The sequence below is a fragment of the Elephantulus edwardii genome, unplaced genomic scaffold, assembly GCF_000299155.1.
Source record: "Elephantulus edwardii isolate Elephantulus edwardi_28Jun2011 unplaced genomic scaffold, EleEdw1.0 scaffold00101, whole genome shotgun sequence".
Classification (NCBI taxonomy): domain Eukaryota; kingdom Metazoa; phylum Chordata; class Mammalia; order Macroscelidea; family Macroscelididae; genus Elephantulus; species Elephantulus edwardii.
In genome coordinates, this window is record NW_006399851.1 from 8,823,962 (window position 1) to 8,851,633 (window position 27,672).

Genomic DNA, 27,672 nt, shown 5'->3' on the forward strand with positions numbered 1-27,672 from the left:
ATTTAATATTCTGCCCAAAGCATCCTTGACTACAGCAACTCTAGGTTTGAATTTGTTCTTCAGTTCCTTGAGCTTAAGAAATGCTGAGCGAGTTCCAATATTTATTATTATATTTTTTTTCTTTTGGACTGTCTTGGGTGTCGCCCTCCCAATACCTCACAGTCCCTTCTTTCTCTACATGCTGATGAAGTAGGTGTTAAGGTGCTGATTTTGCCTCTTTCTTCCTTTTAGAAATGTTCTTATTGCTATAAATGGACCTCTGAGCACTACTTCTGCTGTTAAGTTGCATTTTCATTCTTGTTTGAATTTTGAATTTTCCCCTTCTTTATATAATAGTTTATAAGCAAAGTAGTATTCCGTTTTTATGAGTTCTTTTCCTCCTTGTTCTAACTTTATAGTGTTTGATCCAAGAAGACGCTTTATATTATTTCAAGGTTTTAAATTTATGGATGCTTGCTCTGTAGTCTAACATATCCAGTAGAATGACCCATGTGCACGTGAAAAGAATGCTTAGTATACTGTTGCTATGGGGCAAACGTTTTGTATATGTCTATGAGATTAAGCTGATGGTGCTATTTAGTTCTTCTGGAACTTGGCTGATTTTCGTTCTAGTTCTATCATCAGAAGTAAGAACTGAAGTTGACTAATACTACTGCAAGGGAGCTCTTGTAACCTGGAAAGGAAGGAGGTGCACTGTCAACCCAAAGACAGGTAGTTTGAATCGACCAATCGCTCCATGGAAATAAGATGGGCAATCTCCTCCTGTATGGCCTGTAGCCTCTGAAAACCCACTGGATGATTAGTTATGAGTCAGTTTCAACTCTACAGCAATGAAGTGAGTTAAATGTTAATGTGAGGTTGTTGATTTCTATTTTTAATTCTAAGTTGGTTTTATGTATTTTAGACCTTTCATTGGATACATAGATAGTTATTATGGCTATGCTCTTGGTTTTTTAACCTTTTAATCATTATATAATGCTCTTGTCTCTTGTGCTAGTTCTAGTTTTTACCTACATTAAACTCAGAAACGCACTGCCATCAATTTAGAACTGACTCATAGCTGACCCACGAGTAGATTTTTGGAGGCTGTAAATCAAATGGAAAGAGACGGTCTTTCTTTTTCCCTTAGAGCCACTGGTCGATCTAAAACACTGGAGAGGCATGATTTGAGTTAGCAGCACAACTCCCTACACACTGTCACCAAAGCTCACCTAATGATTTAGTTTTCACAGATGTCTTAATTTCTATTTCTAAAAAGAGAACTAGAATTGTCCAAATTTTTGGCATGGTATTTGAGGGGCAATTTTACTGAATTATTCTTGGTTAGTAATGAATGTTTTTTCTTGGAGAGTTTTATATATTTTCTCTGTCTTCCTGCCTACTTAAACACTTTCTGTCCAGAAATCAGTTGCTGTCGAGAGTCCTGGAGTTGACTATGATTCACAGAGACTCTATAAACAGATGAGAACCTTGCCCTGTTCTGCACCATCCTCATGATCTCTGCTATGTTCAAGTCACTGTTAGTCACTGTGTCAGTACAATTTGTCGATGGTCAGTCTCTCCTTTGCTAACCCTCCATCTTTCCCAGTATGATGCACTTCTCCAAGGACTGGCCTATCCTGAAATGCCCAAGTAGGTAGCAAAAAATTTCATCATCTTTGCCTCTAATAAGCACCCTGGTTGCCAATTCCTCTAAGACAGAATTATTTGTTCTTCTAAAAGCCCACGAGATATTCAGGTCTCTTCTCCAACACCACAATTCAAAGGCATTGATTCTTCATCTGTCATCCGTATTCAATGACAAACTTTAAGACACACAGAAAGCACCAGGGGGGTGTGTGTGTGTGTGCAAACCCAAACCTGGCTTGGATCAGGTGCACCTTAGTCTTTAAATTGACATCTCTGCTTTAATTTGGGACTTCAGAGAGGTACTTTACAGCCAATATTCCCAATGTAGCATGTCTTTAGATTTTTGCTACCATGAGTGTTGACTGAGGATCCAAGTAAATCAACAAAAGAAATCAGAAATACGTCTTTCTGGTTCCTCTTTGTAGACAGCATTTTGTTCTTTCCCAAGATACTCTAAAGATTCTTTTGTCTTTGGTTTCATAACACTTGATTCTGATATCTCTTGTTGATTTTCTTTTACAGTCTACCTTATTTGGGATTTGATGAATTTCTTGGATGGATACATCTTATTTTTCAGGAAACTGGCTTTCTGTAAACAAATCTTGGAAATTTTTCTGTAAATTTTTATTATCTTGAGGGGGAAGGAGAAGAGGATTCTGATAGCATATAACTTTTTTCCTCCAGTAACTCTTAAGGTTTCTTCCATTTTCTTTATTCCTTTTTTTGAGAGTTTTTGGTTTTTTTGGGTGGTTTTTTTTCCCCTCTCTAAAGACTGTTAACAAAGGATCTATTCTCTATTTCACTGATCCTGATTGTCACACATTCAGTTCTACCCATTTGTTTGTCATTCCAGTGTGGTTGCTGTTGTTGTTAGGTGCTGGTGAGTCGAGTACAACTCACAGCAACCCTATAAACAAAAGATCTGAACTCTGTGCTATCCTGAACCATCCTCACACTTCCTGACACATCAGCGTCCAGTGTGGTATTCTTCTGAAATTTCAGTATAAATATTCTGATTTCCAATTGCTTTATCTGTATGGTTTTTAAATACCTACTTTGTTAAAAAATTAACTTTTAAGAAAAGCAGAAGCATAAACTTAATAGAATTTCAAAAAAAAGGATGCTAGTAAGACATCTTATTGTGATATCCATTTCTTTTCTAAAATATTTCAGACATACTAGAAAAGCAAGTGTCTTCACAAACTATTAAAAATATTACAAACTCGCTAACCAGTTACAGTAGGAGGCATCTATTAAGTAATACTTAAGTTTCAAACACAAAGATGAAAAGACAATTTGGATGGCTTAATCAAGAATGCTCACAATTATCTTACCAAATATGATGACCTCTGAACTAGAAAAAAGCTAGTCTTTGGGTAGAAGTTGAATTCAACAAACACCCATTGTGCAGCAAACATTTGCGAAATAAGATATAAAGATTATATAAAATAAATTGTTATTTCTATCAGTTTCCAGAGCTCAAAAATAGCCAGAAAGACAGGCAAGTGTACAATTAGCTACAGAACACACTGCTTAGTAGTATGTCCTACTGAAAAAGAGTAGTGGCAATTTTAGAATGTCCTTGCTGGAAGATACCCTTTAGATCTGTTCACACAAGGCATTAATATACAAGCAATGAATAGTCATGAAAAATTGTTTGTTGTTGTGTATCGTAGAGTTGGAACCAATCCATAGCTAATCCCTTAGCGGGGTTTTAAAGACAGCAAAGTATCGGGGAAGCGAATGCTGTTCTTTTTCCTGCAGAGCAGCTGGTGGATTCAAACTGCTTACCTTTGTGTTGACAGTGTTAATTCCTTACTAACAAGCCACCAGAACTAATGACCAATAACTGTCTTAAAAGTTAGATAGCTAATTTAAATTCAAAGATATTTAAATTTCATTTGCCATCTCTGTTCACTATCTGATTATGACAATTTTACTAGTTAAAAATAATCTATGAAACATTTACTTTCTGAAAGAACAATAAGACTTTTTATTTAAAAAAAAATTGTAAAGATAATTTTTAACAAAAATTTCTATGAAATTAACACCTTTCTACATCTAGAATTCCAGGCCAGTGCAATGCAATTTTTTAAAAATTTCATATTTAAAAAAGGTTATTAAAATTAAATTCCGAATCATCAAATTTAAATCAATGTAGTTGATCTTTCTCAATTTTAAAAATAAAATTTCTAAAAACTGAAGTACTCATTTATAACCTGGCAACAAGCATTAGTCATGCCCCACATTGTCCTTACTTTGTCTATTCTTAATGGAAGCTAATTCTTCTAGTACGGTCTGGTCTGTAGATCTGGCAAAGGCCTCTGCTGTAGCACAGTACCCATGGTGGACTAAATAGGATGAAACCATTCTTAAAATAAAAAGAAGAAATACATCTTTTAGTCAAGTAAACACGTTTTATACTATAGCTTACATAAACAAAATCTACTTTGGTGTTAAAAAAGCAACAATTTCCTCAAAACCATTACATTTTAAGAACCTCAACTTGAAGTCACTGCATTCTATTCATGTATTATTTTCAAACAGATATTTCAAATGCTATGTTGAGACTGTTGCTGGGTACCATCAATTTGGAACTGACCCACAGCTGACCCCCTAGCGGTTTTCAGAGACAGTGTCAAGGGAGATTATCCCTCTTTCTTCTGTGGAGCAGCTGGTGGATTTGAACCGCATACCACTGGGGTGCCTGCACAACTCCTTACAAATAGGCCCCAAGAGCTCCCCTTAATAACAACTCTCCCTAAAATAAGTATTACCAGAGACCCAAGAGCTTATATGACCTCTTCTTGAAGTTTGGCACTTTTATTTATTTTCTAACCTTACAGCCAATCCACTAACCATTATTTCTGTTTCAATCTTTTTTTCTCTTGTTGTGTACCATAAAATCGGATCCGACTGGCACAGGAAGAGATTGCCCCTCCTTCTCCAGCGGTGCTTCTGATGGATTTGAACCACATGCAATTGAGATTGCAGCGCAGCTTCTTGCCACTAGGCCACCAGAGCTTCCTTATTTCTGTTTCAATCTTAAAAACTGAGTAACCCAGTAAAATGTTAGTATTTTGTTAAGTGTGAACAGAAAATATAGAGGTGAACATGGGAGGTTAATTACTCACATGTGACGATACATGTAAGTGGCACTTACACTTCCAGATGATGTACTTATTTTTTAAAAAACCTCCAAATTATCAAAACACAAAAATAGTTAGAAAAACTACAGAGCTAATAATATTTAACTCAAATGCTAATATAGCTAAACACCGAACTCCTAAACCATTTGATTCTACAAGGCAACAATAAGGCACCTACAGTTAGAAAATGCCAGGAAGCACCAGATGTGAAGGTGGAAGTGGAATCAATAAGGAAAGAGGGAACAAAAATCTTTAAGAAACAAAACTTTCATATTATTTCATTCAACAGTTTAAAGTTAAATGAAGGAAGATACAGGAGGTGACTAAGATTTTCAAAGTTTCAAAATGTTAGGATTATACAGAATTTAAGATAATGATATCTGATTGGGTATCTGAAGAAAGCCTCTGCTGTTTTTAGAATCTAATGATATTTAAGTTTACACTGTTTCAAGCTTTAAGAGTTCATTTAGTTCTGGGGAGCATGCCTTTCAGCAACACTCTTAACAAAAAGTTGATGATGGTCAAAGAAATTGCATTTTCCTGCTGGCTTCAATAATGAAATGCCACTTATAAATTTAAGGCATAATGAAATTCTACTTTAAAGGGAAAAGAAAATTTTTAAATCTTTATTAAAAATAAGTTCAAAATTTTTGGTTAACTCAGGAATTGACATAGTTTTAATTAGGGTTATAGTACATTTCACACTCTAGTCCATTTTTTTTGAATCACGCTTCCTATTATGTTGCCAGCATTCTCCACCATTATCATCACTAAGTCCTATTTATCCTCTGTTATTGCTATGTGCCATTAAATTGACTATGACACACAGTAAACCTATGAACAACAGACTGGAACCTTGCCCTATCCTTCATCTCCCAACCTCTGACATGTATGCCCCCATCATTATAGGCACTGTATCAATCCATCCTGGGAATCCTAATTCCATAGTCAATGCTCCTTTTTCATCTTTACTTTTTCTTCTCTTACAAGTCCAATAAAAGCACATGTAAGTGGTATTAAAATAAAGATTTTTAAAAATTCCTTCAGCTCAAAGTTTAGATAATATTTTCTTATTCACAATGAAGGACATTACAATCTCCCAGAATCTACATGCTAAATGTGTAAGCAATCAGTAGAAAGAAGATCTACGAGTCAGGAGTTAACACGAGAGTTGTAGGTTTGGTGTCTTTCACTAACTCAAAGTCTCAAGTTGGTGCACACTGTTAACTAACCACTGAGTTAACAACCAAAAGGTTGGCAATTCAAACCCACCTGGTAGGGCCTGGAAGACAGCCCTGAAGACTTTATTAAAAAAAAAATTTGTGTACCACTGAGTCAGATCAACTCATAGCTAACCCTCCAGTAGGTTTTCAGAGGCAGTAACGCATGAGAGGAGAATGCACATCTTTCTCCCTCAGAGCAACTGATGGATCTGAACCACATGCGTTTGTATTGGCTGCACAACTCCTTACCATTAAGCCACCAGTGCTCTCTTTCAAAAAGATTACAGCCTTGTAAAACCAATGTAGCACACTGAGTTGTCATCCCTGGAACTAACGAGATAGCAATTAACAAGAAGCACATAAAAAGCTGACATTATCCTTCATGAGCAATCACAGGAAAATTCTGATATATGACTGAGTATTATGGTTAGCACAGGAATCCAGAATTAAGGTTGCATAGAGAAGTGTACTGGGGGTGGGGGGATGGGACGGGGAAATTGTATACTAATGAAGGAAATTTTTTTCTCTTTTTTTTTTTGGAGAGGGGCGCGAACTGGTGGGGAGGGGAGGGCAGGGAGCAAAGTGTGGCAATGAATGACTGGAAATCCAAAACCTCTGTAAATGTCTATTAAAATTAATTTTTTAAAATGTGCATATCAGATTTAAAATACAATATATATGCAATATTCTGATGTACACTCTTTACCAAGCAAGTTTCCCAAAAAATATTTTAACTAAGTCACACAGCCATACAGACCATTCTAGATATTCTAAATTCATGTTGCTCATTAACATTAAAAACTGAACCATGTAGCCTACAAAAGCCATCAAATTCTATTACTAAGGATGGCAAAGTATAATTAACTTAATCTAACTGATCTGGTGTCACTTTATTTCTCCATTAAATGAAATTAGTAAGTCAAACTGAAATACAATTCTGTACATATGCCTCCAAAGCAACATAATTTTTAATTTTTTTTAACAGCTGGAATAAATGATTGTAGGGAGATTAAAACATTAATGTTATTAGGATTTAAATGAAACTTAAAAGCTTCCAAAAATAAAAAAAACCAACAACAACATTACATAAAAGAGTATTTTAAAATACTATTAACTCAAACGTTTCCACTCTTACTTTTGTATCATGGTCTGCCACTCCCCTTCTCGATCTCCGATGGGAAACCGGTCTATCTGTGCCTGGATTTTGGTTCTCCACTCACGCATGTAGTCCTCAATATCAAACACAAATGGATGCTGCCCAAAATTGGCATCAACTACTTCTCCCGGTGTCTGCAGCCCCACAGTTGGATACAAATTTGGCTGTAAGGCAACATATTTCATTAAATGTCTATTCCCTTTACTTATTCTTTCAAATGCTATCTTCAAGGAAAATAACAACTACTTTACAATCAAACTCTTAGTAGAGGAAGTCTTAAAAAGAAATCACCTAAAATACACTATCATGCATGAAAAATATTCCCCTGCAAGAGCACAGCTATTGGCAATTCCAGTTTAAGTACAATTCAGATTATACCAGCCTTTAAATATGATACACTTCTAAAAATTGAACTTTGTGAAAACGGAATTTTACAGTTGCTATTGACAATATTCTGCCTCATATGTTCTGTTGAGGCACAATACTGGCAACAGTTCAACAATTTCTACATGTACAATTCAGTGGTAGTGAGTATATTCAAGTTGTGATATCACCCTCTTCCAAATTGTTCTTTCTTCCCACAGTACTATAATTTACTGCCCTATTTACTCTAGTCTTCTGGGTTGCTGATGTCAATGTGATACTCAAGACAGCCAATTTTACAAGTTGTCAGGTTTCTAGAAGCACTTCAGAGAATATGTTTGGTTTACATTTTAGAGAGTATCCCAAGAGTTTCAGGAGTCTATACAGCTTTTATGGTTCTAGAATATCTGGATTCCATGGCAATGTGAAATTCTAGTCTGTATCTCCACTCTTTTGATCAGGATTCTTCTATAGAACTATAATCAAAATGGTCAGCAGTGGTGGCCATTTCACAGCAAAGTGGGAAGTACTTCATGGAGATAGTGAGCTACATGGATCTTGACGACTCTTCTTCCGTTGTTCCTTGAGAATAAAGGCTACCTCGTAAGCCTGGGATGGTCAGATGCAGAGCTTAGGAAACCCTAGGCACTATGCAACAACCCAAGAGGTACCACAGGAGTACTAAAGAAGTATTTGGCCAATTAAGAAGTATTTGGGATGTCTCATGAAACCATGACCTTAAACCTCTAAACAAGAAAAAACAAATGTCTTGGAGAGGGTGCAGAGAGAGCACTCTTTAGAGGCAATGATGATTCACATGATAAACTGCGGGAATGTTGCTAGAAGAGGAACATTATGCTTGGAATGGTAGAGGGTCTGTGAAGGAGATGAAGACCTCGACCAGGTGGACTGACTCGGTGATTGCCACAATGGGCTCTTGTGTGTCAGGAAGTATGAGAATGGCACAGGACAGGACAGGGCTCAGATCTGTTGTTCAGAGGTCATTCAACTAAACACACCTAACAACAACAACAACATACCTCTAAATCATGGAAGGAATTGCACAAATTGGTTGTACCTAAGCAATCTCAGCAACTACTCTTGTTTATTTGCTCAATATTGTACATATCTATTACTCCATTTTCATCCATTCAACCTTATTACTGTTGTTATACATCGTTGAGTCAGAACTGACCTATGGATGGCTGACTCTAGTGGGTTTTCTGAGGCAGTAAATCACACAGAAGGAGAATGCCCAACCTTCTCCTATGGAGCAGCTGGTGTATTTAGACCATGTACCAGTTGGGTTGACAGTACAACTCCTAAATACCCCAGCCCAAACAATAATACATGAATTGTGCAGCTCTACCCTTAATTAATGTAGTTTTTAATCAACTGAAACTCAATACTCTCTAAGTAATAACACTGTCCATTCCGCCCCTAATAGTCACTAGGAAATCTTGATCTCTACACATTTCTATTCAATCTTTATATGTAAGCTAGGTCCTCCAGTATTTGTCCTTTTGTAATGAACTTAATTCATGAAGCATAATGTCTTTAGTCTCTGTACATATTGTAGAATGTATTAAAATGTCTTCTATGTAAGCTAGGTCCTCCAGTTTTTGTCCTTTTGTAATGAACTTAATTCATAAAGCATAATGTCTTCAATCTCTGTCCATATTGCAAAATGTATTAAAATGTCATTTCTCCTATTTACTGTGTAGTATTCTACTGTATGTTCCACATTTGGTTTATCCATAGGTACATGGGCTCTATTTAGAGTGTTTCCACCTTCTGACTGTTGTAAATTGTGATGGAATGAACACTTATACACAAGGCTCTGAATCTGTTTTCAAATCTTTGGGTCTATACCTAGAACAACTGAGTCTTAAGTAAAGACTTCTATTTTAGGGTGTCTGAAGAATTAGCACACTGTTTTCCAAAACAGCTATGCCATTTTGCATTTTTACTAGCAATGGATAAAAGTTTCTATTTCTCTAGGTCTTCACCAACATCTGCTACTTTTCTGCTTTTTAAATCTCAGTCATCCTTGAGAAGGTAGGTATCTAGTATTCCACGGTGATTTTGCTGTGCATCTCTGTAATGGTTAATGGAAAATCTGCATGTTAAAACTAGTTATGGGGGTGGAGGGGTGGGGTGTGGGGGGAGGGGTTTGTGCGGAGAGAAGGGTGCAACAATGAATGAATGGAATTCCAGAATCTCTGTAGATGTTCATTGAAATGAAAAATAAACAAACTAAATTAATAAAAAAAAATTTAAAAAAAAAACAACTAGTTATCATAGGAGTAAGGCCTGAACTGGACATCTACTATTATAAATGTACTTCTTTCATACATTTATATTTTAAGAAACCTAGGAATATATATACATTTAGAATAAAAAAGGTGTTAAGTACTTAACTGTAAGCAAAAATGCAGTGACATTAAAAATGGTAAATCTTTTAAAAAATAAGACTCAAGGGAAGAAAAGAATGGATCTGAATATCTAGTCAAATAAAAATGTACTCATATATATTCCAAGATTTCCTGCCTAAATAATCAAGTATAAAAAAGTTTATAAAGTTCTTTTGACTCAATCATTAATTAGTTGTTCTATCTAAAAAATGTTTTCTAAATGGCCAGGTTTAGAGTAATAATAATAGTAATTCTGTGAAATATACTATTATTCCTATTATAAAGACAGGAAACTTGAGCATCAGAAGGAACCTGCTAATGGCACCCTGTTTAAGGTTGGAGGCAGGACAAGGAGACAGGTCTGCCTGACAATCCTAAACTCAATTTTATCTCCTATAATTCTTAATCTATCGTATCTTCATTCGCTGCACTGATGCCTTCTTTATTCTCTTTTCTAGTTATATTAAGAATTTATAGTATAAAACAAATTAAAGATTAACAGCAAATAATATACATATGATAAAACAAGTATCACTGCAAGACACTGAAGATGTATTTAAGGAACTTTTAAAAAGATTAAATATTTTTAACTTTATTTTTAGTATTTAGTGTTGCACATTTTCCTCCTTCACTCTCCTCCTCCCCCAATCCACTTTGCAATTCACCGCTTGTTTCAGACTGTAGTCCTAGAGTGCCTAATGATATATTTCTTTCAGAGAGTTCTTCCCCTCATCTACTCCAATGCAGTATTCATTATCTATCTATTCTGTACCTATTCTCCCCCAACTTCTCATGTCAGTACTATTTTATAACAGTGGTATTATGCAGTACTTATCCTTTGGTGACTGAGATATTCCACCCAGCATAGTATCTTCCAGGCTCCCCTGTTTGTGTAATGTTTTACAAATTCACTGTTTTTCAATGCTGAGTAATATTCCTCTGTATGAATCTACCACAGTTTTTCTATCTTTTCATTTGTTGATGGGCACTTGGTTTGCTTCTGTCTCTTTGTTATTGTGAGTAACACAGCAATGAACATGGTTGTGCATTGTTGTTGTTGTTATGCGACCCTATGTACAACAGCCCTAAACTCTGCTCTGTCCTGTGCCAATCACACTGTCTCCAATACACCCATCCTGATCACCCGAGTCACTGAATCAATCCACCTCATAAAGGGCTTTCCTCTCCTGTGCTGTCCCTCCACCTTCCCAAGCATGATGTCCCTCTCCAAGGACCGGTCCCTTCTTACAACATGTCCAAAGTATGTCAGACGAAGCCCCAGAATCCTTGCCTCCAAGGAACTGCCCAGTTTAACCCTTTCCAGGATGAATCTGTTTTCCTAGCAGTCCATGGTATTCTCAATACTCTTCTACAGCACCACAGCTCAAAGGCATCAATTGGTATGATCCCAGTATGGGAACTGCTGGATCAAACGGTATTTCTATTTCAAACTTTATGAAAAAGTGCCATACCACCTTCAACAGTGGTTGTACCATTTTACACACTCCCACCAGCAGTGAGTAAAGTTTTCTTCTCTCCATAACCTCATCAGCATTTGTTGTATGCTGCCCTGTTAAACTCTGCTACTGTTGCTGGGATTTTATATGTGTACAAAAAAAATTAAATTAAAAATAACTTCTCAACAGCCTGGGGAAAAAAAAACCCCAAAACCAAAACACAAAACTTCTCAAACAAAAAGTTAAAAAATATGGTGTTAAAATATCATTAAATAAGTAATTGCTTATATTGATTCTTAAGGATCCACTGAATTAGAAAATTACTAGAATTTTCTAGAGATGTGAGATACTTAATATAACTTAATACAACCTTCTCACCAACAAGAAAGATAAGTGGCAATACTGTTACACAGGCAATTTGTAAAAGAAATACAAAATGTCAATGAACACAGGAAGACTGACGTCAGTTTTTAAAAAAATGTTATTTAAAACAAGATATTTTTTCCACACCAGATTAATATTTGAAAGAATAAAATTGCTTAATGTGGAGAAGAGCTGAAAAAAGAAACTATTTTATATGCAGAAATTTAAGCTGATGTAAATAGTTTTTTTAAAAAAAAACTTTGGGAAATCAATTTAATTTGCAGTGGCAAAATTTGGAGAGAAAAAAAATTGCCCATCAATATAAACAATTCACTGGTAATGAGTTAGTTCCAACTATTAGAAACTCGACTGTTGTTGTTTGGTGCTATCAAGCCCGGACCTACAGTGACGCTATAAAAGAGAGTACAAATTGCTTCAAGAGGCTTCTAAGGCTATAACTCTTTAAAGAGATGCACAACTTCATCATTCTTCCACTGTGTTGCTGGTGGGTTCAAACTAGCAAGCTTTTGGCTTAAAACTTAGTTCATCAATAACATTCACTGTTCCATTATGGAAGGAGACTGTCCATCTTTGCCCACAGAGTGCCTGGTGCATCTGAACCATCAACCTTTTTAGGTTATGTGTAGCAGTTTAACACTTAAAAGTCCAGCAGTAAGCTATAACCACTGAATCTACGCTGTCAGAAATTATTTCAATAGCAAACAACAATTCTGGCTTAGGGAAAAAACTACCAACGAAACTGACAGACCATAGATGCATTTCCATTTCTGAAATCATAAAATATGAAAAAAGGTATATCTCAGAATTGATAAATTGTGGTAGTATAAAGCAGGCAAGAAGAATTCAAAAAAATTTAAATTTATATAAAAAGATGCCCAAAGTTAGATATTAATCGAAAAAATAAGCTGTAAAAAAGAACATACCATGACCCTACCTTATTCATAAATATTCAAACTTAATGGCTAGAAACAGGTCTGGAAAGACACACTCAAAAGTGTCATCACATTTAAAATGGCTAAGATTATAAGAAATGTCTCTACTGTATTTTTATCTTCATAAACAAGTTATTTAATTTTACACATCATAGTATTAGTGTAATCAGAGAGAAAAACTTGACGTAACAGAAATCAATTCTGACTTACTGAAAAGTAATTACCAACACAGATTCTTTTTAAATCTAAAGAAGCCTTTAAAATGTATGGCTCAATGACATTTTCAATATCCACAAAGCTGTGTAAACACCATCATCTAATTTCAGAATACAGTTATCACTCTCCAAAAATAAACCCTTTACTCGCCAGGAACCAACCTCCTGCCCTCTCATAATCTCTAATCTACTGGGTTTGCCTATTCTAGACATTTTGTAGAAATGGAATTATGCACCATGGCATCTTTTGTGACTGGCATCTTTCATGTCACATAATGTTAAAAAGACGTCACTTTGATGACTAAGGAACAACTGACCAAAGATGTCTGTTCCAGCTGCTTTCATAAGCATAAGCAAGCTGGATGACGAAAAAGGAAAATCAAAGTGACACACTTGAAATTATAATGCTGGTGAAGAATACTGAAAATACAAGAACTGTTAGAAAAAAGAGCAAACCAATGACAAAAGAAGGAGAGACAGTCTTGTCTTTGCAAGTGCAAGTGGAAACATGGTTTGTCATACTTTGGACACTTCATCAAGACCATTAATGACAGGAGGACATCATGATTGGTGACGTAAGTCATGGAAGATGTGAGAGACTCAGAAAAAGATGTAGTGACTGCCACAATGGGCTCCTTTCACTGTGGTACAAGTCAGGGTCAACTTTACAACCAACAACATGTTCAAGACTCAACATACTGTAGTATGAATACAAGTCAAAGATTTACAGGCAAGACTACCAGCTGCTCCATGGTGGAAGGCCGGGCAATCTCCTCCTAAGTGATTAAGTAAGTGCCTCTGAAAATCTGAAGGGTCAGCTATGGGTCGGTTCCAACTCTATGGTACACAACAGCAATTCTTTCTGGAGAATCTTTCTACATTGAAAAAAAATATTCCTGCCTAAAGAGTACGAAGAATTTAATTTTTTATGAACAGAATAGAAAGACAGGTATTATTTCTGTTGACCTATGATAAAGATCCATACAAGAATACTTTAAATCTAGAAACTGTTCAAAAGTAGAATATAAATAAAAATTCATATTCTTAGTAGCAAAAATTTTCTTATGTTGAAATTATTTCTTCTAATAAAAATGTGAGCAAATGATTATGTAAAAAGTAGATTTTAAATCAGCCTTAAAACTTGGAAAATACTATAGTTATGGACCACATCAACCCATTCACCTGCATTGCATCACATACTCTGGCAGGTCACTATCACCACAGATGCTTTTATTAAAAGTCAAATCTTGATCTACAGACTATTTCCTTCATCAAGTTATCTGATGCAATCACTTTTTTTCCTTTGGTAACTTTTTTCACTTAACACACAAGACAGTCCATCCCAGTCTCTCTCATACCTCACCAACTGCTAGTTTTCAACCTCCCTTTGTTGTTTCCTCACAGATTTTAATTGTATCACACAAAAATACATATGTCTAATTGGAAAGTTTTTAATAATCCTCCATGAACTGATAAACAAGCAGCTGTAAAAGAATTAAGGGGAGGATGCAGCACCCTTAATCTCATGCCAACTCTGGTCCTTTTTAAAAGGTTGTTTTCCCTGTAACACTTGGAGGGAAGGATTCTGAAGCTCTGTCTCATATACTCTGGGGACATGCCAGGAGGTACCAGTCCTTGAAGAAGGACATCATGCTCAGAAATGTAGAGGGACAGTATTGGAGAGGAAGACCCCAAATGAGATGAACTGACACAGTAACTGAGGTAATGAGGGTAGGTGTGTCAGTGACACTTGGCTCAGTATTGCACATAGGGTTGTTAGGAGTTACAGGCACAACTCGATGAAGCGTAACAATTTTTGTCTAATGGAAAATTAAAGGTGGAACATGGGGGAGGGGAGTGGAATTGCTACAACCAAGAGCCACTAAGAAGAAAGCTGGGAAGGTAACTCTAGTATCCAGAAAAATAAGCCTTCCTCTAGAACTAGCAACCTACATTTGAACATCAAGACCCCAAAAAGATAAGAGAATAACTTTGTTCAAGTCAGACACTTCTGGCATCTTGTCTTCCTGCTGGGTGGAGAATGTGCCAGCCTCCATGGCCCCTTCTTTCCCTCTAATTCCTTCTATTTAAGGTGGAAATGTCTACCTTGTGCCTAATCCACCACTGCACAGGAAATAAGCATTGTATTTTTCACAGATCCACAGTAAGACAACATTCTGAGCTATTATGTAACACATGAGACCCTTAATAATTCATTTAGCTAAATCAGAAAATCAGATTTATAACTTATAGTTGGTGTTGGAATACAGTAAGACTTCTGGGAAGATGTGACAGTGTGAATGTGCATTTTGGGATGGCAAATGGCTGAACTGTACTCTTCTAAAATATTTGTTGGAATCCCATGTCTGTATCAGTAGATGTAATCCTATTTAGGTTTGCGTCACCATAAGGTGTGTCTTAAACCTAACCACTTACGACACAGTAAAACAGATCAAATAGATAAACACAAATGGGGGAAAGACGTCACACAGAAGCCCTCAAGAGCAAGAAAAGCTGGGGCAAACATTCCTCCCAGAAGTCAGAGATGACTTTATCTACAGCCAGTGTCCTGAGTGTGGATTTCTGGCCTCTCCTACTTTAACACTCTGTCTTACATCTTTAACTTCAACTTAAAAATATGAAAATTTATTATTTTTTTAGTATACTGAGGGGGGAAAAGGTCCATCATTTTTACTTGCGATAGGCAATCTCTTCCCAGGCAATCAACTGCCTCTGCAAACCTTATTGGTAGTTCCGTTCTGCAATTTCAATGTAGCAGCAGGTCCAAAAGGAAAAAATGGCCCACATCGTCCCATGTAATTTACAGCCTCTGAAAACCTGCTAGTGCTGGGATTGATAATAACATGTCTGATAAGGGACTTACATCTAGATTTTATAGAATACTCTAGCACCTCAACAAGATAGAGGTAAACAATCAAATCACAAAATGGGCACAGGATATGAACAGACACGTCAACAAAGAAGAGATTCAGATGGTGAACAAACGCATAAAGAAATGTTCAAAATCCCTAGCTTTAAGAGAGATGCAAATCAAAACAACTATGAGGTATCATCTCACTCCAGTAAAAATAGCAAAATCAAGAGAGCAGCAAACAAATTCTGGTGAGGTTGTGGAAAAACTGGAACTCTTATTCACTGTTGGTGAGAGTGTAAAATGGTGCAACCACTATGGAAGGCAGTATACTGCTTTCTCAAAAAGTCGCAAATAGAAATACCCTTTGACTCAGCAATTCCACTACTGGAAATATACCCTAAAGAAACCAGAATAACGACCCAAACAGATATATGCACATCCATGTTTCCTGCTGCTTTGTTCACAATAGCAAAGAGAGAGAAACAACCCAAGTGCCCATCTACAAACAAATGGATAGAGAAGCTGTGGTCACACAATGGAACAATGAAAAACAAGGAACTCATGAAAAAAAAATGGGTAACCCTGGAAGACATTATGTTGAGTGAACTATCTCAGTCACAAAAGGACAAATACTGCATAATACCACTGTTATAAAACAGGACTGACATGTTGGTTGGGGGGAAACTAACAAAAGGGGATAAATAATGCAAACTGCATTGAAACAGATGAGGAATAGAACTGTTTAAAAGGAATATATGATTTGGTATAATGTGCATGACAATAGTGCAGAATAAGAGCTGCACTGTAAAGTGAAAGGGGGGATTGTACAAAAATGAAATGATTTTTTTTTAAGAGAAAAGTGAATTGGGTGGGGATGGGCAGAGAGGAAAATGAGCAACAATAAGTTAATACAAATTCAAGTTCTCTATAAACTTTCATTAAAATCTCAATTTAAAAATATGCATAAAGAGAGTGACCAACACAGAAGAAACTCAAGAGACACAGTGGAGAACTCATCAGAAATGCTTACGTGCTCAAGTGGACAAAAACTTATTTAAATAACTCTAACAGAACTCAGAAATTATAAAGTAAAAAATGGAAAGTTATGAGAAAGCACTGTGTTAAGACAAAATATATTACAATGATGATGCTGTTGTTAAGTGCCATCAAGGTGACTACAACTCACAAATGCCCTATGAACAAGAGATCTGTACTCTGTCCTATCCTGCACCATCCTCACCATTTCTGCCCATTGTTGCTCAAGCCCAATGTTACAGTAACTGTGTTAATCCATTTCACTGAGGGTCTTCCTCTCTTTCACTCACCCTCCACCTTTCCTAACATGATGTCTTTAACTTACCAAGCAAGATGTCTGTCCTGATGACAGGTCCAAATTATGTAAGACAATATTTCATTATCCTTGCCTCTAAGGAGCAGGCTGGCTGATTTGTTGTTGTGTTGTGTGTGTGTGTGTTTAAGCTTTTAGCAGTCCCTAGGATATTGAGTCCTCTTTTCCAACACCATGATTCCAAAACATCAATTCTTCTGTCATTCTTATTCACCATCTAACTTTCAGATGCATAAAGAGTAACTGAAAAGACCCATGGCTTCGACCAGGCACATCATTGGTTTTAAACTGACAGACATCCTTGCTCTATAGCACTGTGACGAGGTCTTTAACAGTAGATTTCCCCGATGCAGTCAGTACATATTCTGCATTCTTAACTTCTGTCACCAAAGATGTTGATCGTAGATCCAAGTTAAGATGAAATCCTTGACAACTTCAATCTTCTATCCATCTATCATGATGCTGTCTACTGGTCCAGTGGTAAGGAATTTTGCTTTCTGATCTTCTGCAGCAAGGCTTTCTAATTCTTTTCACTCTGAGTAAGCAAGGTTGTGCCATCTGCATAAAGCAGGTGGCTGATTACAATAATAGTGCCCTAGATTTGATAAATACGGTTTTTAAACTCAGATTACTTTCACATCTTTAATGATGGTATCTGAGTCACCACCATATCTCACCCCTCACAGGTCTCTTTGATTCAATCTTCTATTATCCTATAGTGTACTCACGAACTCAGCCTCTCTCTCAAGTGCATGTGCTGGCACTCACTCGCTTCTCCTGCTCTTTTCTTCCCTGTGAGTCGGAACTGACTCACATCTGACCCTCTGGATGGGTTTCTTAAGTTACTCACACAAGAGAAAACTGCCCATCTTTCTCCCTTGAATCCAACCATCAGAGAGGTGTGGCCTTTGGGTAAGCAGTGTGACTGGACTTTTAAAAACTTAACTCACATCATGACAACTCAAATTCTGCAATGTCCTAACATTTCACTCATTGTGAGAAAGTCCATGTCTTTTTTTATAATGTCCTATAAAGTCAAGATGCACTAACACCATCCCTAACCCTGTACCCCCTAGTCACTCCTTTATCAAAGGATTCATCTTTTATTATTCTCTGCCTCACAATCTTTTTTTGCCATATTTCCTGCTGTTCTTCAAACAAACCTTAGAACCTTTTGTTCTACTTGTTCCTCTACTCTAAGGAATTCTTCATCTACATATGGCTAAAGTCCTCACTCCTTCAAAAATGTTTGCTTAAGACTGACTCAATGTAAACAAAATATACTATGTGCTATTTTTTCTCTTTCAATAGTACTTAAAATCTTTTTCCATGGTATTTCTTAAATTTTTTTATGATTTCTTCATTTTAATTAAAGTTTACAGAGACTTTGGATTTCCAGTCATTCATTGTTGTACTTTCCTCACTTCCCACCCCTCCATCTTATTTTTTAATCTTATATAATTTGTTTAATTTTAATATATTATTTATTGTCAGTCTAGCACCCCCAACAGATTGAATTCTATAACTTCCAAAGGAACACGGTTCTTTATCTGCTTAATTACATAACCCAAGTGCAGATCTTTCCAAACAGCTAATTAAAAATTCATTGTTGCTGGGCTGAAATGAACTTACAGCTGATCCTCCACAGGGTCTCCCCAAAGTAGGCTCCCAATAAATACTGAATGAATTAATGGCCTAAACTATCATACAGACCTCTATGATGTAAAGGTCAAGGACAACAACTAAGCACTTATGAATGAATTCATACTGACAATAAAAACTGTATTTTAGTAATGATTCTTTTTTAATAAAAAACTTAAGACAACTGATTCCAGTCCACTATGGAGTTGGGTTTTTTTTTGTTCGTTTGTTTTAAATTAAATTTTTATTTTGTACTGGTTTATTTTCAAAGTTCATATTCATTGTTTTTCACTGGAGGTTTTTTTTTTGTTTTTTGTTTGTTTGTTTTTTAATTTATTATTATTTTTTTTTTACAGAGGTTTTGGATTTCCATTCATTCATTGCTGCAATTTTCTCCCTTCCCACCCCTCCCCACCAGCTCGCTTCCCTCTCCGAAGAGAGAAAAAAGAAAAAAAAATTCCTTCATTAGTATACAATTCCCACGTCCCTTCCTCCCCCCCCCACCCCGAGTACACTTCTCTATGCAACCTTAATTCTGGATTCCTGTGCTAACCATAATACTCAATCATATACCACTTCTTGGAGTTTTATTTTTGAAGCTCTCTAACAATGAACAGCTGGGAAAAGGATCTCTATTCTAAATAAAACATTTTCACAAATACCAATAACACTACTATCTAAACATATTTAATATAAATTTCCTTATATTTTAATTAAAAATACAGTTATTTTAAAAATACATTACATCTTACCGGTAAGTCAGTGAAAGCAATACCTGAAAGGGGGGGAAAAAAAAAGATTTATCAGAAATTTGTTTTCAAAAGTAGACTGGTAGCAAGCAGGCTGAATATCTAATTAAAGGGAAGAAAAGAGAATGATAAGGAAGATAAAAACCATTTAAAATATATAATTATCAAGATCAGCTTCTCTGCCCCCCAACAGCACTAATATAATGTCTGAGCAAATGTCATCCCTTCAGGATCATCAGCCTTGGCAGTGAGACACAAATAAACTTCTGGGATGCTGTGGCTGTCTTCAGAACTTTTCAAGTGAACACATTTTAGATTACATTAATGATGACTATATAGGAAGAGTGACAGAGCAGTCCCATTTGATTTTTGGTTCCCAGCCTGCTTAATCTAGCTTTGTCAACTTCATCATCACTATGAAATTAAACTTGAAATAATTTTGAGAGTTCAGGAAAGGAGGAGCTGTTTTTTTATCATGAAATGTAAGCAAGGGAGAATGAGTGGTTTTGCATCTTCTGAAAAACAAAAGTGCATCCCATGAGAAAGAACCTGTGAAGCACTGTATGTGTAACACAGATGCAGCTGGAGCTAGTATGTTGCATGAAATGAGTCAATTACAAAAGGCAAATCATCATGAGTTTCACGAATACACAGCTTAAAAATAAAGAACCAATAAAGGCCTAAACCATTTAAACTCATAGCTTACCCTCCAGCATGTTTTCAGATGGAAGGAAATTGCCCATCCTTCTCACGCAGAGCCTTTGGGCTAGGAGCACAACCCCCTACAAACTATGGCACCAAAGCCCCTTCCCATTACTATATAAAGTTGAAGAAAAGTTTACACTCAGAGAAAAGCATTCCTTGATGTTTTGGGTTTGTTGTTTTGTTTTGGGGGAGCGGGGGGAAGAGCAAAAGTCAACAGAGATAATAGATAAATATTAAGAAAGGAAAGGCAATATATAATAAGGGCATGATCAGATTAACATCAATAAAGAAAAGGGTAGATGGGAAGATGCACAATACAGTAAATCAAGGTACACACAAATACTCCTGCATTATCAGGAATAATGAACATTATAGGTGAGCAGGCAGACAAGTAGAGCAGGTGCAAAGGACTACACTCACAGCCACACAGAGGTTTGGCAGATGATATTTCTATACTCCTATTAGCATATGCTGTAAATATCTGTGTGTGTATATACAGCAGAATCAATAGGGGGCAGTTATATAAATACCTTAATCATAAATAAAACCATGAGGAAATGGGGTTCTAAGGCCTGGGAATTATAGGGTATCACTAACAGTTTGTTGATAGGTTGGCTGGGAAAAGTTGGTTTACTGAGATGGCTGATGCCATCTGAGCCTAAAGTTGGTTTTGTTTTTTTTTATAAGCCATTACTTTATCCCTCTATGGTTTCCAGCTGCCTTTACTACAGACCGATGGTCTTGCAAATCATCAACAGCTGTGGGATAGGGTAAGAGAGAGTGCTTCCCACACTGGGTGGCAAGACTTCTGGAGCGAGACCTAGGGAGCAGTAATGGAGAGACTATGGCATTGCAGTGGAAAAACAGTGGGAAGGTGAACCAAATGAGCCCTGAGATACCATCCACAGTTAAAGATTTTGTTTGCCAGATGCTTTAAGTAAAAGCTGTCTTATAACTGCTCTGAGGCAAACCTTGCTGGATGATTGAGGAAACCAGAGGCTTCTTCAATCTGTACTACTGAACTGAAACTGGAGCCTGGACTAATTGAAGAACTAACTGTGCCTTGGGAAAGTTGGGCTAAAATCTGGACATGTACTGGGTGATATTCTTTGCTTCCCTCACTCTGTAACTTATTTCCCTAATAAACCCCATTCTCAGTACCACAACTGTAAGTAAAATCTGTGAGTCAACAACGAATAAACAAACTTCTTGCTGTTGGTGTGGCTCTAGAAGTACCATGGGACTGAGCTACAGGCTCTTAATCTGCTTTGTGCTCTGGGGTGGTGAGGGGCTGTGTTATTCTCACCTTCTTCTCTCTGGCCCCTTCAGAGCCACTCATGGCCCTGTGTCCTTATGTCCCACTTTCTGCTCCTTAGACAACTGCTGGTGAAGAGCCTGGATCATTTTACTAAGTATGAAAAAGGCAGCAGTCAACGTTATCCTTCCTAGAGGATTAGAGTAAGGCCCACTTTCCTCTTTCCAATGGAGCCATCCCTGTGTGCTCCACATAGGTTTGGTTAGAAGCACACTCAGAAACAGGATAAAACATATGCTGTAAGTATTATCTATGCACATGGGAAACCGAAAAGGAAGCAAAGCTATGTAAACTATAATCAAACACCCTTCGGGTTCAGGAGCTATGCAATCACAGTTGTGGGGGAGTTCAAGGTTAACTGGAAAAATGTAGTTAAGACAATGTTCTATATCCTACTTTGGTGAGTAGTAACCAAAGTTTAAGTGGGGTCTTAAACACTTTCAATTGTTGTTGTTATGTGCCGTCGAGTCGCTTGTGACTCATAGCGACCCTATGTACAACAGCCCTAAACTCCGCTCTGTCCTGTGCCAATCGCACTGTCTCTGACACTCCCATCCCAATTATCCCAGTCACTGAATCAATCCACCTCATAGAGGGTCTTCCTCTCCTGCGCTGTCCCTCCACCCTCCCAAGTATGATGTCCCTCTCTAAGGACTGGTCTCTCCTCACAACATGCCCAAAGTATGTTAGATGGAGCTTCAGAATCCTTGCCTCCAAGGAGCCACCCGGTTTAACCCTTTCCAGGACAAATCTGTTTGTTTTCCTAGCAGTCCATGGTATTCTCGATACTCTTCTCCAGCACCACAGCTCAAAGGCATCAATTCTCCTTCTATCCTCCCTGGTCATTGTCCAACTCTCTGATGCATAACAAGTGATTGCGAAGACCATGGCCTGTATCAGACGCACCTTAGTCTCCAGAGAGACACCACTGCTCTTCAGTACTTTGGAGAGGTCCCTAACAGCAGACTCAGTGCCCAGCATAACTTGTTTACTGTAACAATGTTATAATGTAGGTATGATAAGGAATCCTAATTTATAAGTTGTATATTAAGAATCATAAAATCACAAGGCTTATTACTGGCAGATTAAATTTAGGCAAGCCTAACTAAAGAATCTACTTTCTTTGCCATTGTTACAAGGCCTCTACATACTCAATAAACATTTATTAATTTTAGAACTAATGCCAAGCATTTCACATTTAGTTAAAATCTAAATGAATCATCATTAGGTACACTATTCTTAAGTGGCATTCTTCTACATGAGGAAAAAAAAAAGTTTTTATGACTCAAGATAAAAATTCAATTTAAATATTAATGAAATTCTAGTAGAAAAAAAGTAGAATTACATCACTGATGACAGACCATCTAAAATAAAACTTTGTTTTCTGGACATTTTTAAAAGCTAAAAAGAAGATTAATTTGTATTTTAGAAGTCTTTTTTTTTTTTTAGGCTCATCTTTTAACAAAAAGGAGTTTTAATTTGCTATTACAGAGCAGTCAAAAATTTTCTTCAGAGTGCCATATCATTCCTATCATTTTTTTCCTCCTTACTCTCCTCTGCTTTCTTTCAACATAACTTAAAAAAAAAACCCCACCCAACAACTCAAGTTAAAGGGAAACCACACGGAATAAATTTTCACTATGAAAAACATTCTCTTCTAAATACAGTATAAAATTTCTATGTCAGTGCACTCTTCTAGCCACTTTTGAATAATCTTCAGCAATATTTAACTTGCATATGAAATTACTGTTATTGTATAATCATTTCCATATTCTGTTGGGTCATATTTCTTGAGAATGGGAACACTGCTATCTATGCCACTGAGTTGCTTGCAACTCATATACTCTATGTACTAAGCCCTATGCTCTGTGCCCTGCCCTATTCTGAGCCACTCATACAATTTCCAACACACCTACCTCCCACTGCCCCAATAACTGTGTCAATCCATCTTATCTAGGATCTTCCTTCCCTGCACTTTCCTTCCACCCTTCCAAGAATAATATACCTCTACAAGGGCTGGTCTTTCCTTATCACATGCTCAAAGAATGTGAGTTGGAGCTTCGGCATCCTAACCTCCAAGGAGAACTTCTTTGTAGCTATTCTTCTTCATTTCAACTGTCTTAAAACCTGAAGACTCTATTTCCAGGGCTAAATATAAACATCTCATTGTATAACTGTGTTTTAGTATTAACAGAATTTTGCTAGGCTTGCTATTTCAGAAGTGGTTAATCAGAAAAGTCAACTTCTTTTAAACAAGTCACAGCTAAAAGCTGATTCTTCCTACTTTAATTACGATCTCAAACATCTTAAGCAGTCAAACCAACCAAGACTATCCCAATTAATGGCTCTGACAAGTTAGAGCCAGAATATTAACAACAAAGGGTGTCTTCTGGAAACCAACAGGCCACAACAATCAAATGATACATAAATTTAAATTTTCTTCGAGTCCTTAAAGAAAATTCTTCTACCAGCAAGCATATACATACTTTTAGTGAATGTGAGAGAATCTTTTGGTTACCTAACAAAACAAAATGTTAAGAATCAACCATATTAATCCAGAAGGTTAACAATCAACCTCTAGCAGAAGTAGAGGTTTTCAGATAAACATAAATATTAGAGATTATGAAAAATATTTTATGGAAGTTCTACTTTGTCTCAGAGGATTTCCACAATTTTATAAAGAATAATTTATATGCTATATTAAATATGCATTGTAAGTCTAAAGATACAGTGTAAGTGGTTAAAACTATAGGTACAGCCTTTGTCTTTGAGGGCTATGTAGCTTTATACTCCTTTTATTTTATCTATGAAGAAATAATTTTGGGTGAATTAAAGATGTTCCAAATAGTAAAAGAAACGGTAAAATTTTTTTTCCTCCCATTTCCTTTAATAACGGTATCAGTTTTGCTATTCTCTTTTATTTTCTGAACTATAAAAAGGAAATTTAAAAAGAAAAGGGCCTGTGCTGCTGTATGTAGTGAAGTTGGAACTCTGAGTCACTGCTGACCCTCCAGCAGGTTTTCAGAGGCAGAAGATAGCAAGGATGGAGACTGGCCATCCTTCTCTCACGGCACAGTTGGTGGATTTGAACCATGTTCCCTTGGGACTGCAGCACAGCTTCTTACCATGAGGCCACCAGCACGATCCCTACATATAATGACCACAATGACACACAATTTTAAATATGAAGTGAAAATGGTACATATTCAAATAAAATCCCAAATTTGTTTTTTGTTTTACAAATTTATTTCCTTTAAGTATCTTATTAGTCCATCTGCCTTTTATTCTTGCAAGTTTTGTGGTCATTATATTTTCTATTCCCTTTCACAAAAGTTGTAGTCATTATCCTTTATTCATGTGCTGTAGTTAAGTCCTTACCCTTTATTTGACTGGGAGCTAAAAGCTCTTTTTGTTATTGCTCCCCACACTATCCTAAGAATTGCTCGTCACTTTTCTTGAAAGTGCTTGTTTCACAGAGAGTGAACGGACTATATTGTATTTTCTTCAAAGAAAAGCAGAAAACTCTTAGAATTTCTATTACTAGAATAGCTGAGTCTGGGAAATATTTCTACTATTAGTCCTATACAAGTGATATAAGCTTTTACAGAGTACAAATTTTCACCAATTTTTCAATGTACACCTCGAAGGAATAAAGAAACCATTCTCAGAAACACAAAAATAGAAGGAAAATCACATCTAAATATATTGCAATGGCTGCAAGTACAACAATTATATTATTAGGTTATTATACATGCAATATATTATTCTTTCAGTACCTAAACTATGTCCATTCTTGGTGTAGAAGCAGGTGTTGTTGATAAGGTTAACACAACAACCAATAACATCACCAGTCGTAAAAGTTGGTCCATAAGGTTGTCCCGTTCCAGAAGAACAAAATGAATGTCCATCATCCCCATGGTAACCATACGAATGTTTATCCCAACCTAAAAAGAAAGTTCCAGTGTATTTATAAAGAAAAGTAAGGATGCTCTATATTTATTTATCAAGCTCATAATCAATTAAGTTAGCACAGTACAATAGTTAACAAAAATACAACATTCCCAAAAGCGCATTTAAAATTCTTAAAATAAGAGGAGCTCTTATTCTTAAAATATTAATTTCTGTGGAGTTGGAAATGATTCGCAGCTGACCCTCCGGCAAGTTTTCAGAGGTTCTAAATCGCATGGGGGAGGAAGCTGGTGGATTTGAACTGCCTGTCTTTGCAATGACAGCACAACTTGTTAGCCCCTGGGCTACCAGGGCTCCCTATACTAGCCTATACTAGTAATTTTTTCCTGTATTAAAATACTTGTTACCACATCAAAGAAAAATTTTTTTCAAGATTTTGATTCAACTATAAAAATAAGAATAGTATATGATCTTTTCATAGCACCAAATTACTATTAGAAATCTGTTTACACTGTTATAAAAAAAGTGTTAAATAAACACAGGTTTTTAAAATACCTATAAACACAGGTATTGTATCAATTGTGTTTAATGAGAATTTTTCAGTAATAAAAAGCCTCATTTAAAACTCTGTCAAGCATAATTTTAAGAAAAAAAGTATACTAAAATTGAAAGCATGACTAAGTCAATACATCTGATTACAATTAGGAAGCAGCTTGATTGCTGATAACTTTTTAAAAGATATTCATTTAGTTTCATGTAGCCCCTGTTTTACTTTCTTGTATACTAATCAACTAACCATTAAGTATTCATTTCTAACATCTATAAAACAGAATTCCAGTACAGATAATCCTTTCCTTTCCTTCTAATGAAGAGTGATATTACATATGAAATGTCTACCTTTCGTAGAGTACATGTAACATAAATCCGCCTTCTCAGAACATTAACAAATGAAGGTGGGCTAAGAAATCCAGATGTGTTTGGCAGTACACAAAATCACACAAATTAAAATATTTAAAGTAGCTGATATGACCAAATACTACTAGTTAAAAATAAGAAAAAATGAAAATTAAACAAAAATAAAATTATACGTTTTAAGTACTCCTAACAGTATAAAACTTAAATTTATGAACACCTTAAAAAATCTTACTGCTTTATACTTAGAATTCAAAGCCAATTAAAAATACAGAAAATAAAAATATTTAACTACTTCAAATTATTTGAAATCATTAACAAGAAAGAAGTAGTCACAAGACTGTAATACAATCACAAATATACCTGGTAGTCTATTCATGTTCACACCTTGAGCAGAAAGACCAATTCCCATGTAACTGTTAAAAACAGGGGGGGGGGGGGAAAGCAGGTCATTAAATTCTTGAATGTAAAAACTATCACACACTTTCAAATATTATTAGATCCAAGTGGAAGTCAAAACTCATAGGGTTAAACTATTAAAGTTATTAAGAGTTCAACAACAAAAGGAAATATATAACACCAATAAAACTCAAATTAACAGTAAAGTCCAACACCAGTCATTTATAACACTGAAAGCCTTAATAAGTAGTTAAGTTATGTATTCTACCAACATCTATAAGAATGTCTACAACTACAAGTAATAAGTCGGATAATTTTTAGGCACGAAATTGTCTTTAAAGCAAAAAGGACAAAAGAACTGGTAGAAGAATTATGTTTAAAGATTAAAGAAACTTTTCTTTACAGGACAATGTGGTAGAAAAATCAAATCGTCAAAAAAGGGGCATGCATCCATATTTGGTTCAATTAATAAAAAACTTGTAAAATAATAAAATTATGCCAACAAATGTATTGAGGGTTCCTGTAAGTTTTTGGAAAACTGACAAAAAAAAAATCTATGTAAACACAGGACTCCTGATTATTAGATAAGAAACTATATTTTTAAAGAAACAAATTAACAGAATAAAAGAATGAAATGAGAATTATCCTATTATGAAGCAAATATGTTTTTATAAAACTTTTTATCAGAAATTCTCAAACTTTTGGAATTTTCTGAAGTCTTTTGGAATTAGTTCTTGGAATTCCTTTATATACATCACTGAATTAAAGACTACCATTAAAAAGTTTTTGTTACCTACAACCAGGAGAAGATAACGTAGATGAATGGGATCTTCTAAGACTCAAATCCCTATGCACATCCAAAAACTTCTCCAACAGGGTAAAAAGGGAAGCCACTGA

The 27,672-nt window shown here is 35.9% G+C and overlaps 1 protein-coding gene across 1 annotated transcript in view; it reads right to left on the reverse strand.

Annotated features, from left to right (window-relative positions):
* RANBP9 (RAN binding protein 9) overlaps positions 1-27,672 on the reverse strand; it is a 148,763-nt gene that overhangs the window by 39,934 nt on the left and 81,157 nt on the right. The window contains exons 3-7 of the mRNA XM_006891614.1: positions 26,740-26,792; positions 25,332-25,499; positions 19,539-19,561; positions 7,137-7,321; positions 3,888-4,000 (exon numbers count right to left, since the gene is read on the reverse strand). Coding sequence (XP_006891676.1) covers positions 3,888-4,000; positions 7,137-7,321; positions 19,539-19,561; positions 25,332-25,499; positions 26,740-26,788 — 538 coding nt within the window. The 5' untranslated portion in view covers positions 26,789-26,792. The remainder of the gene's footprint in view (positions 1-3,887; positions 4,001-7,136; positions 7,322-19,538; positions 19,562-25,331; positions 25,500-26,739; positions 26,793-27,672) is intronic.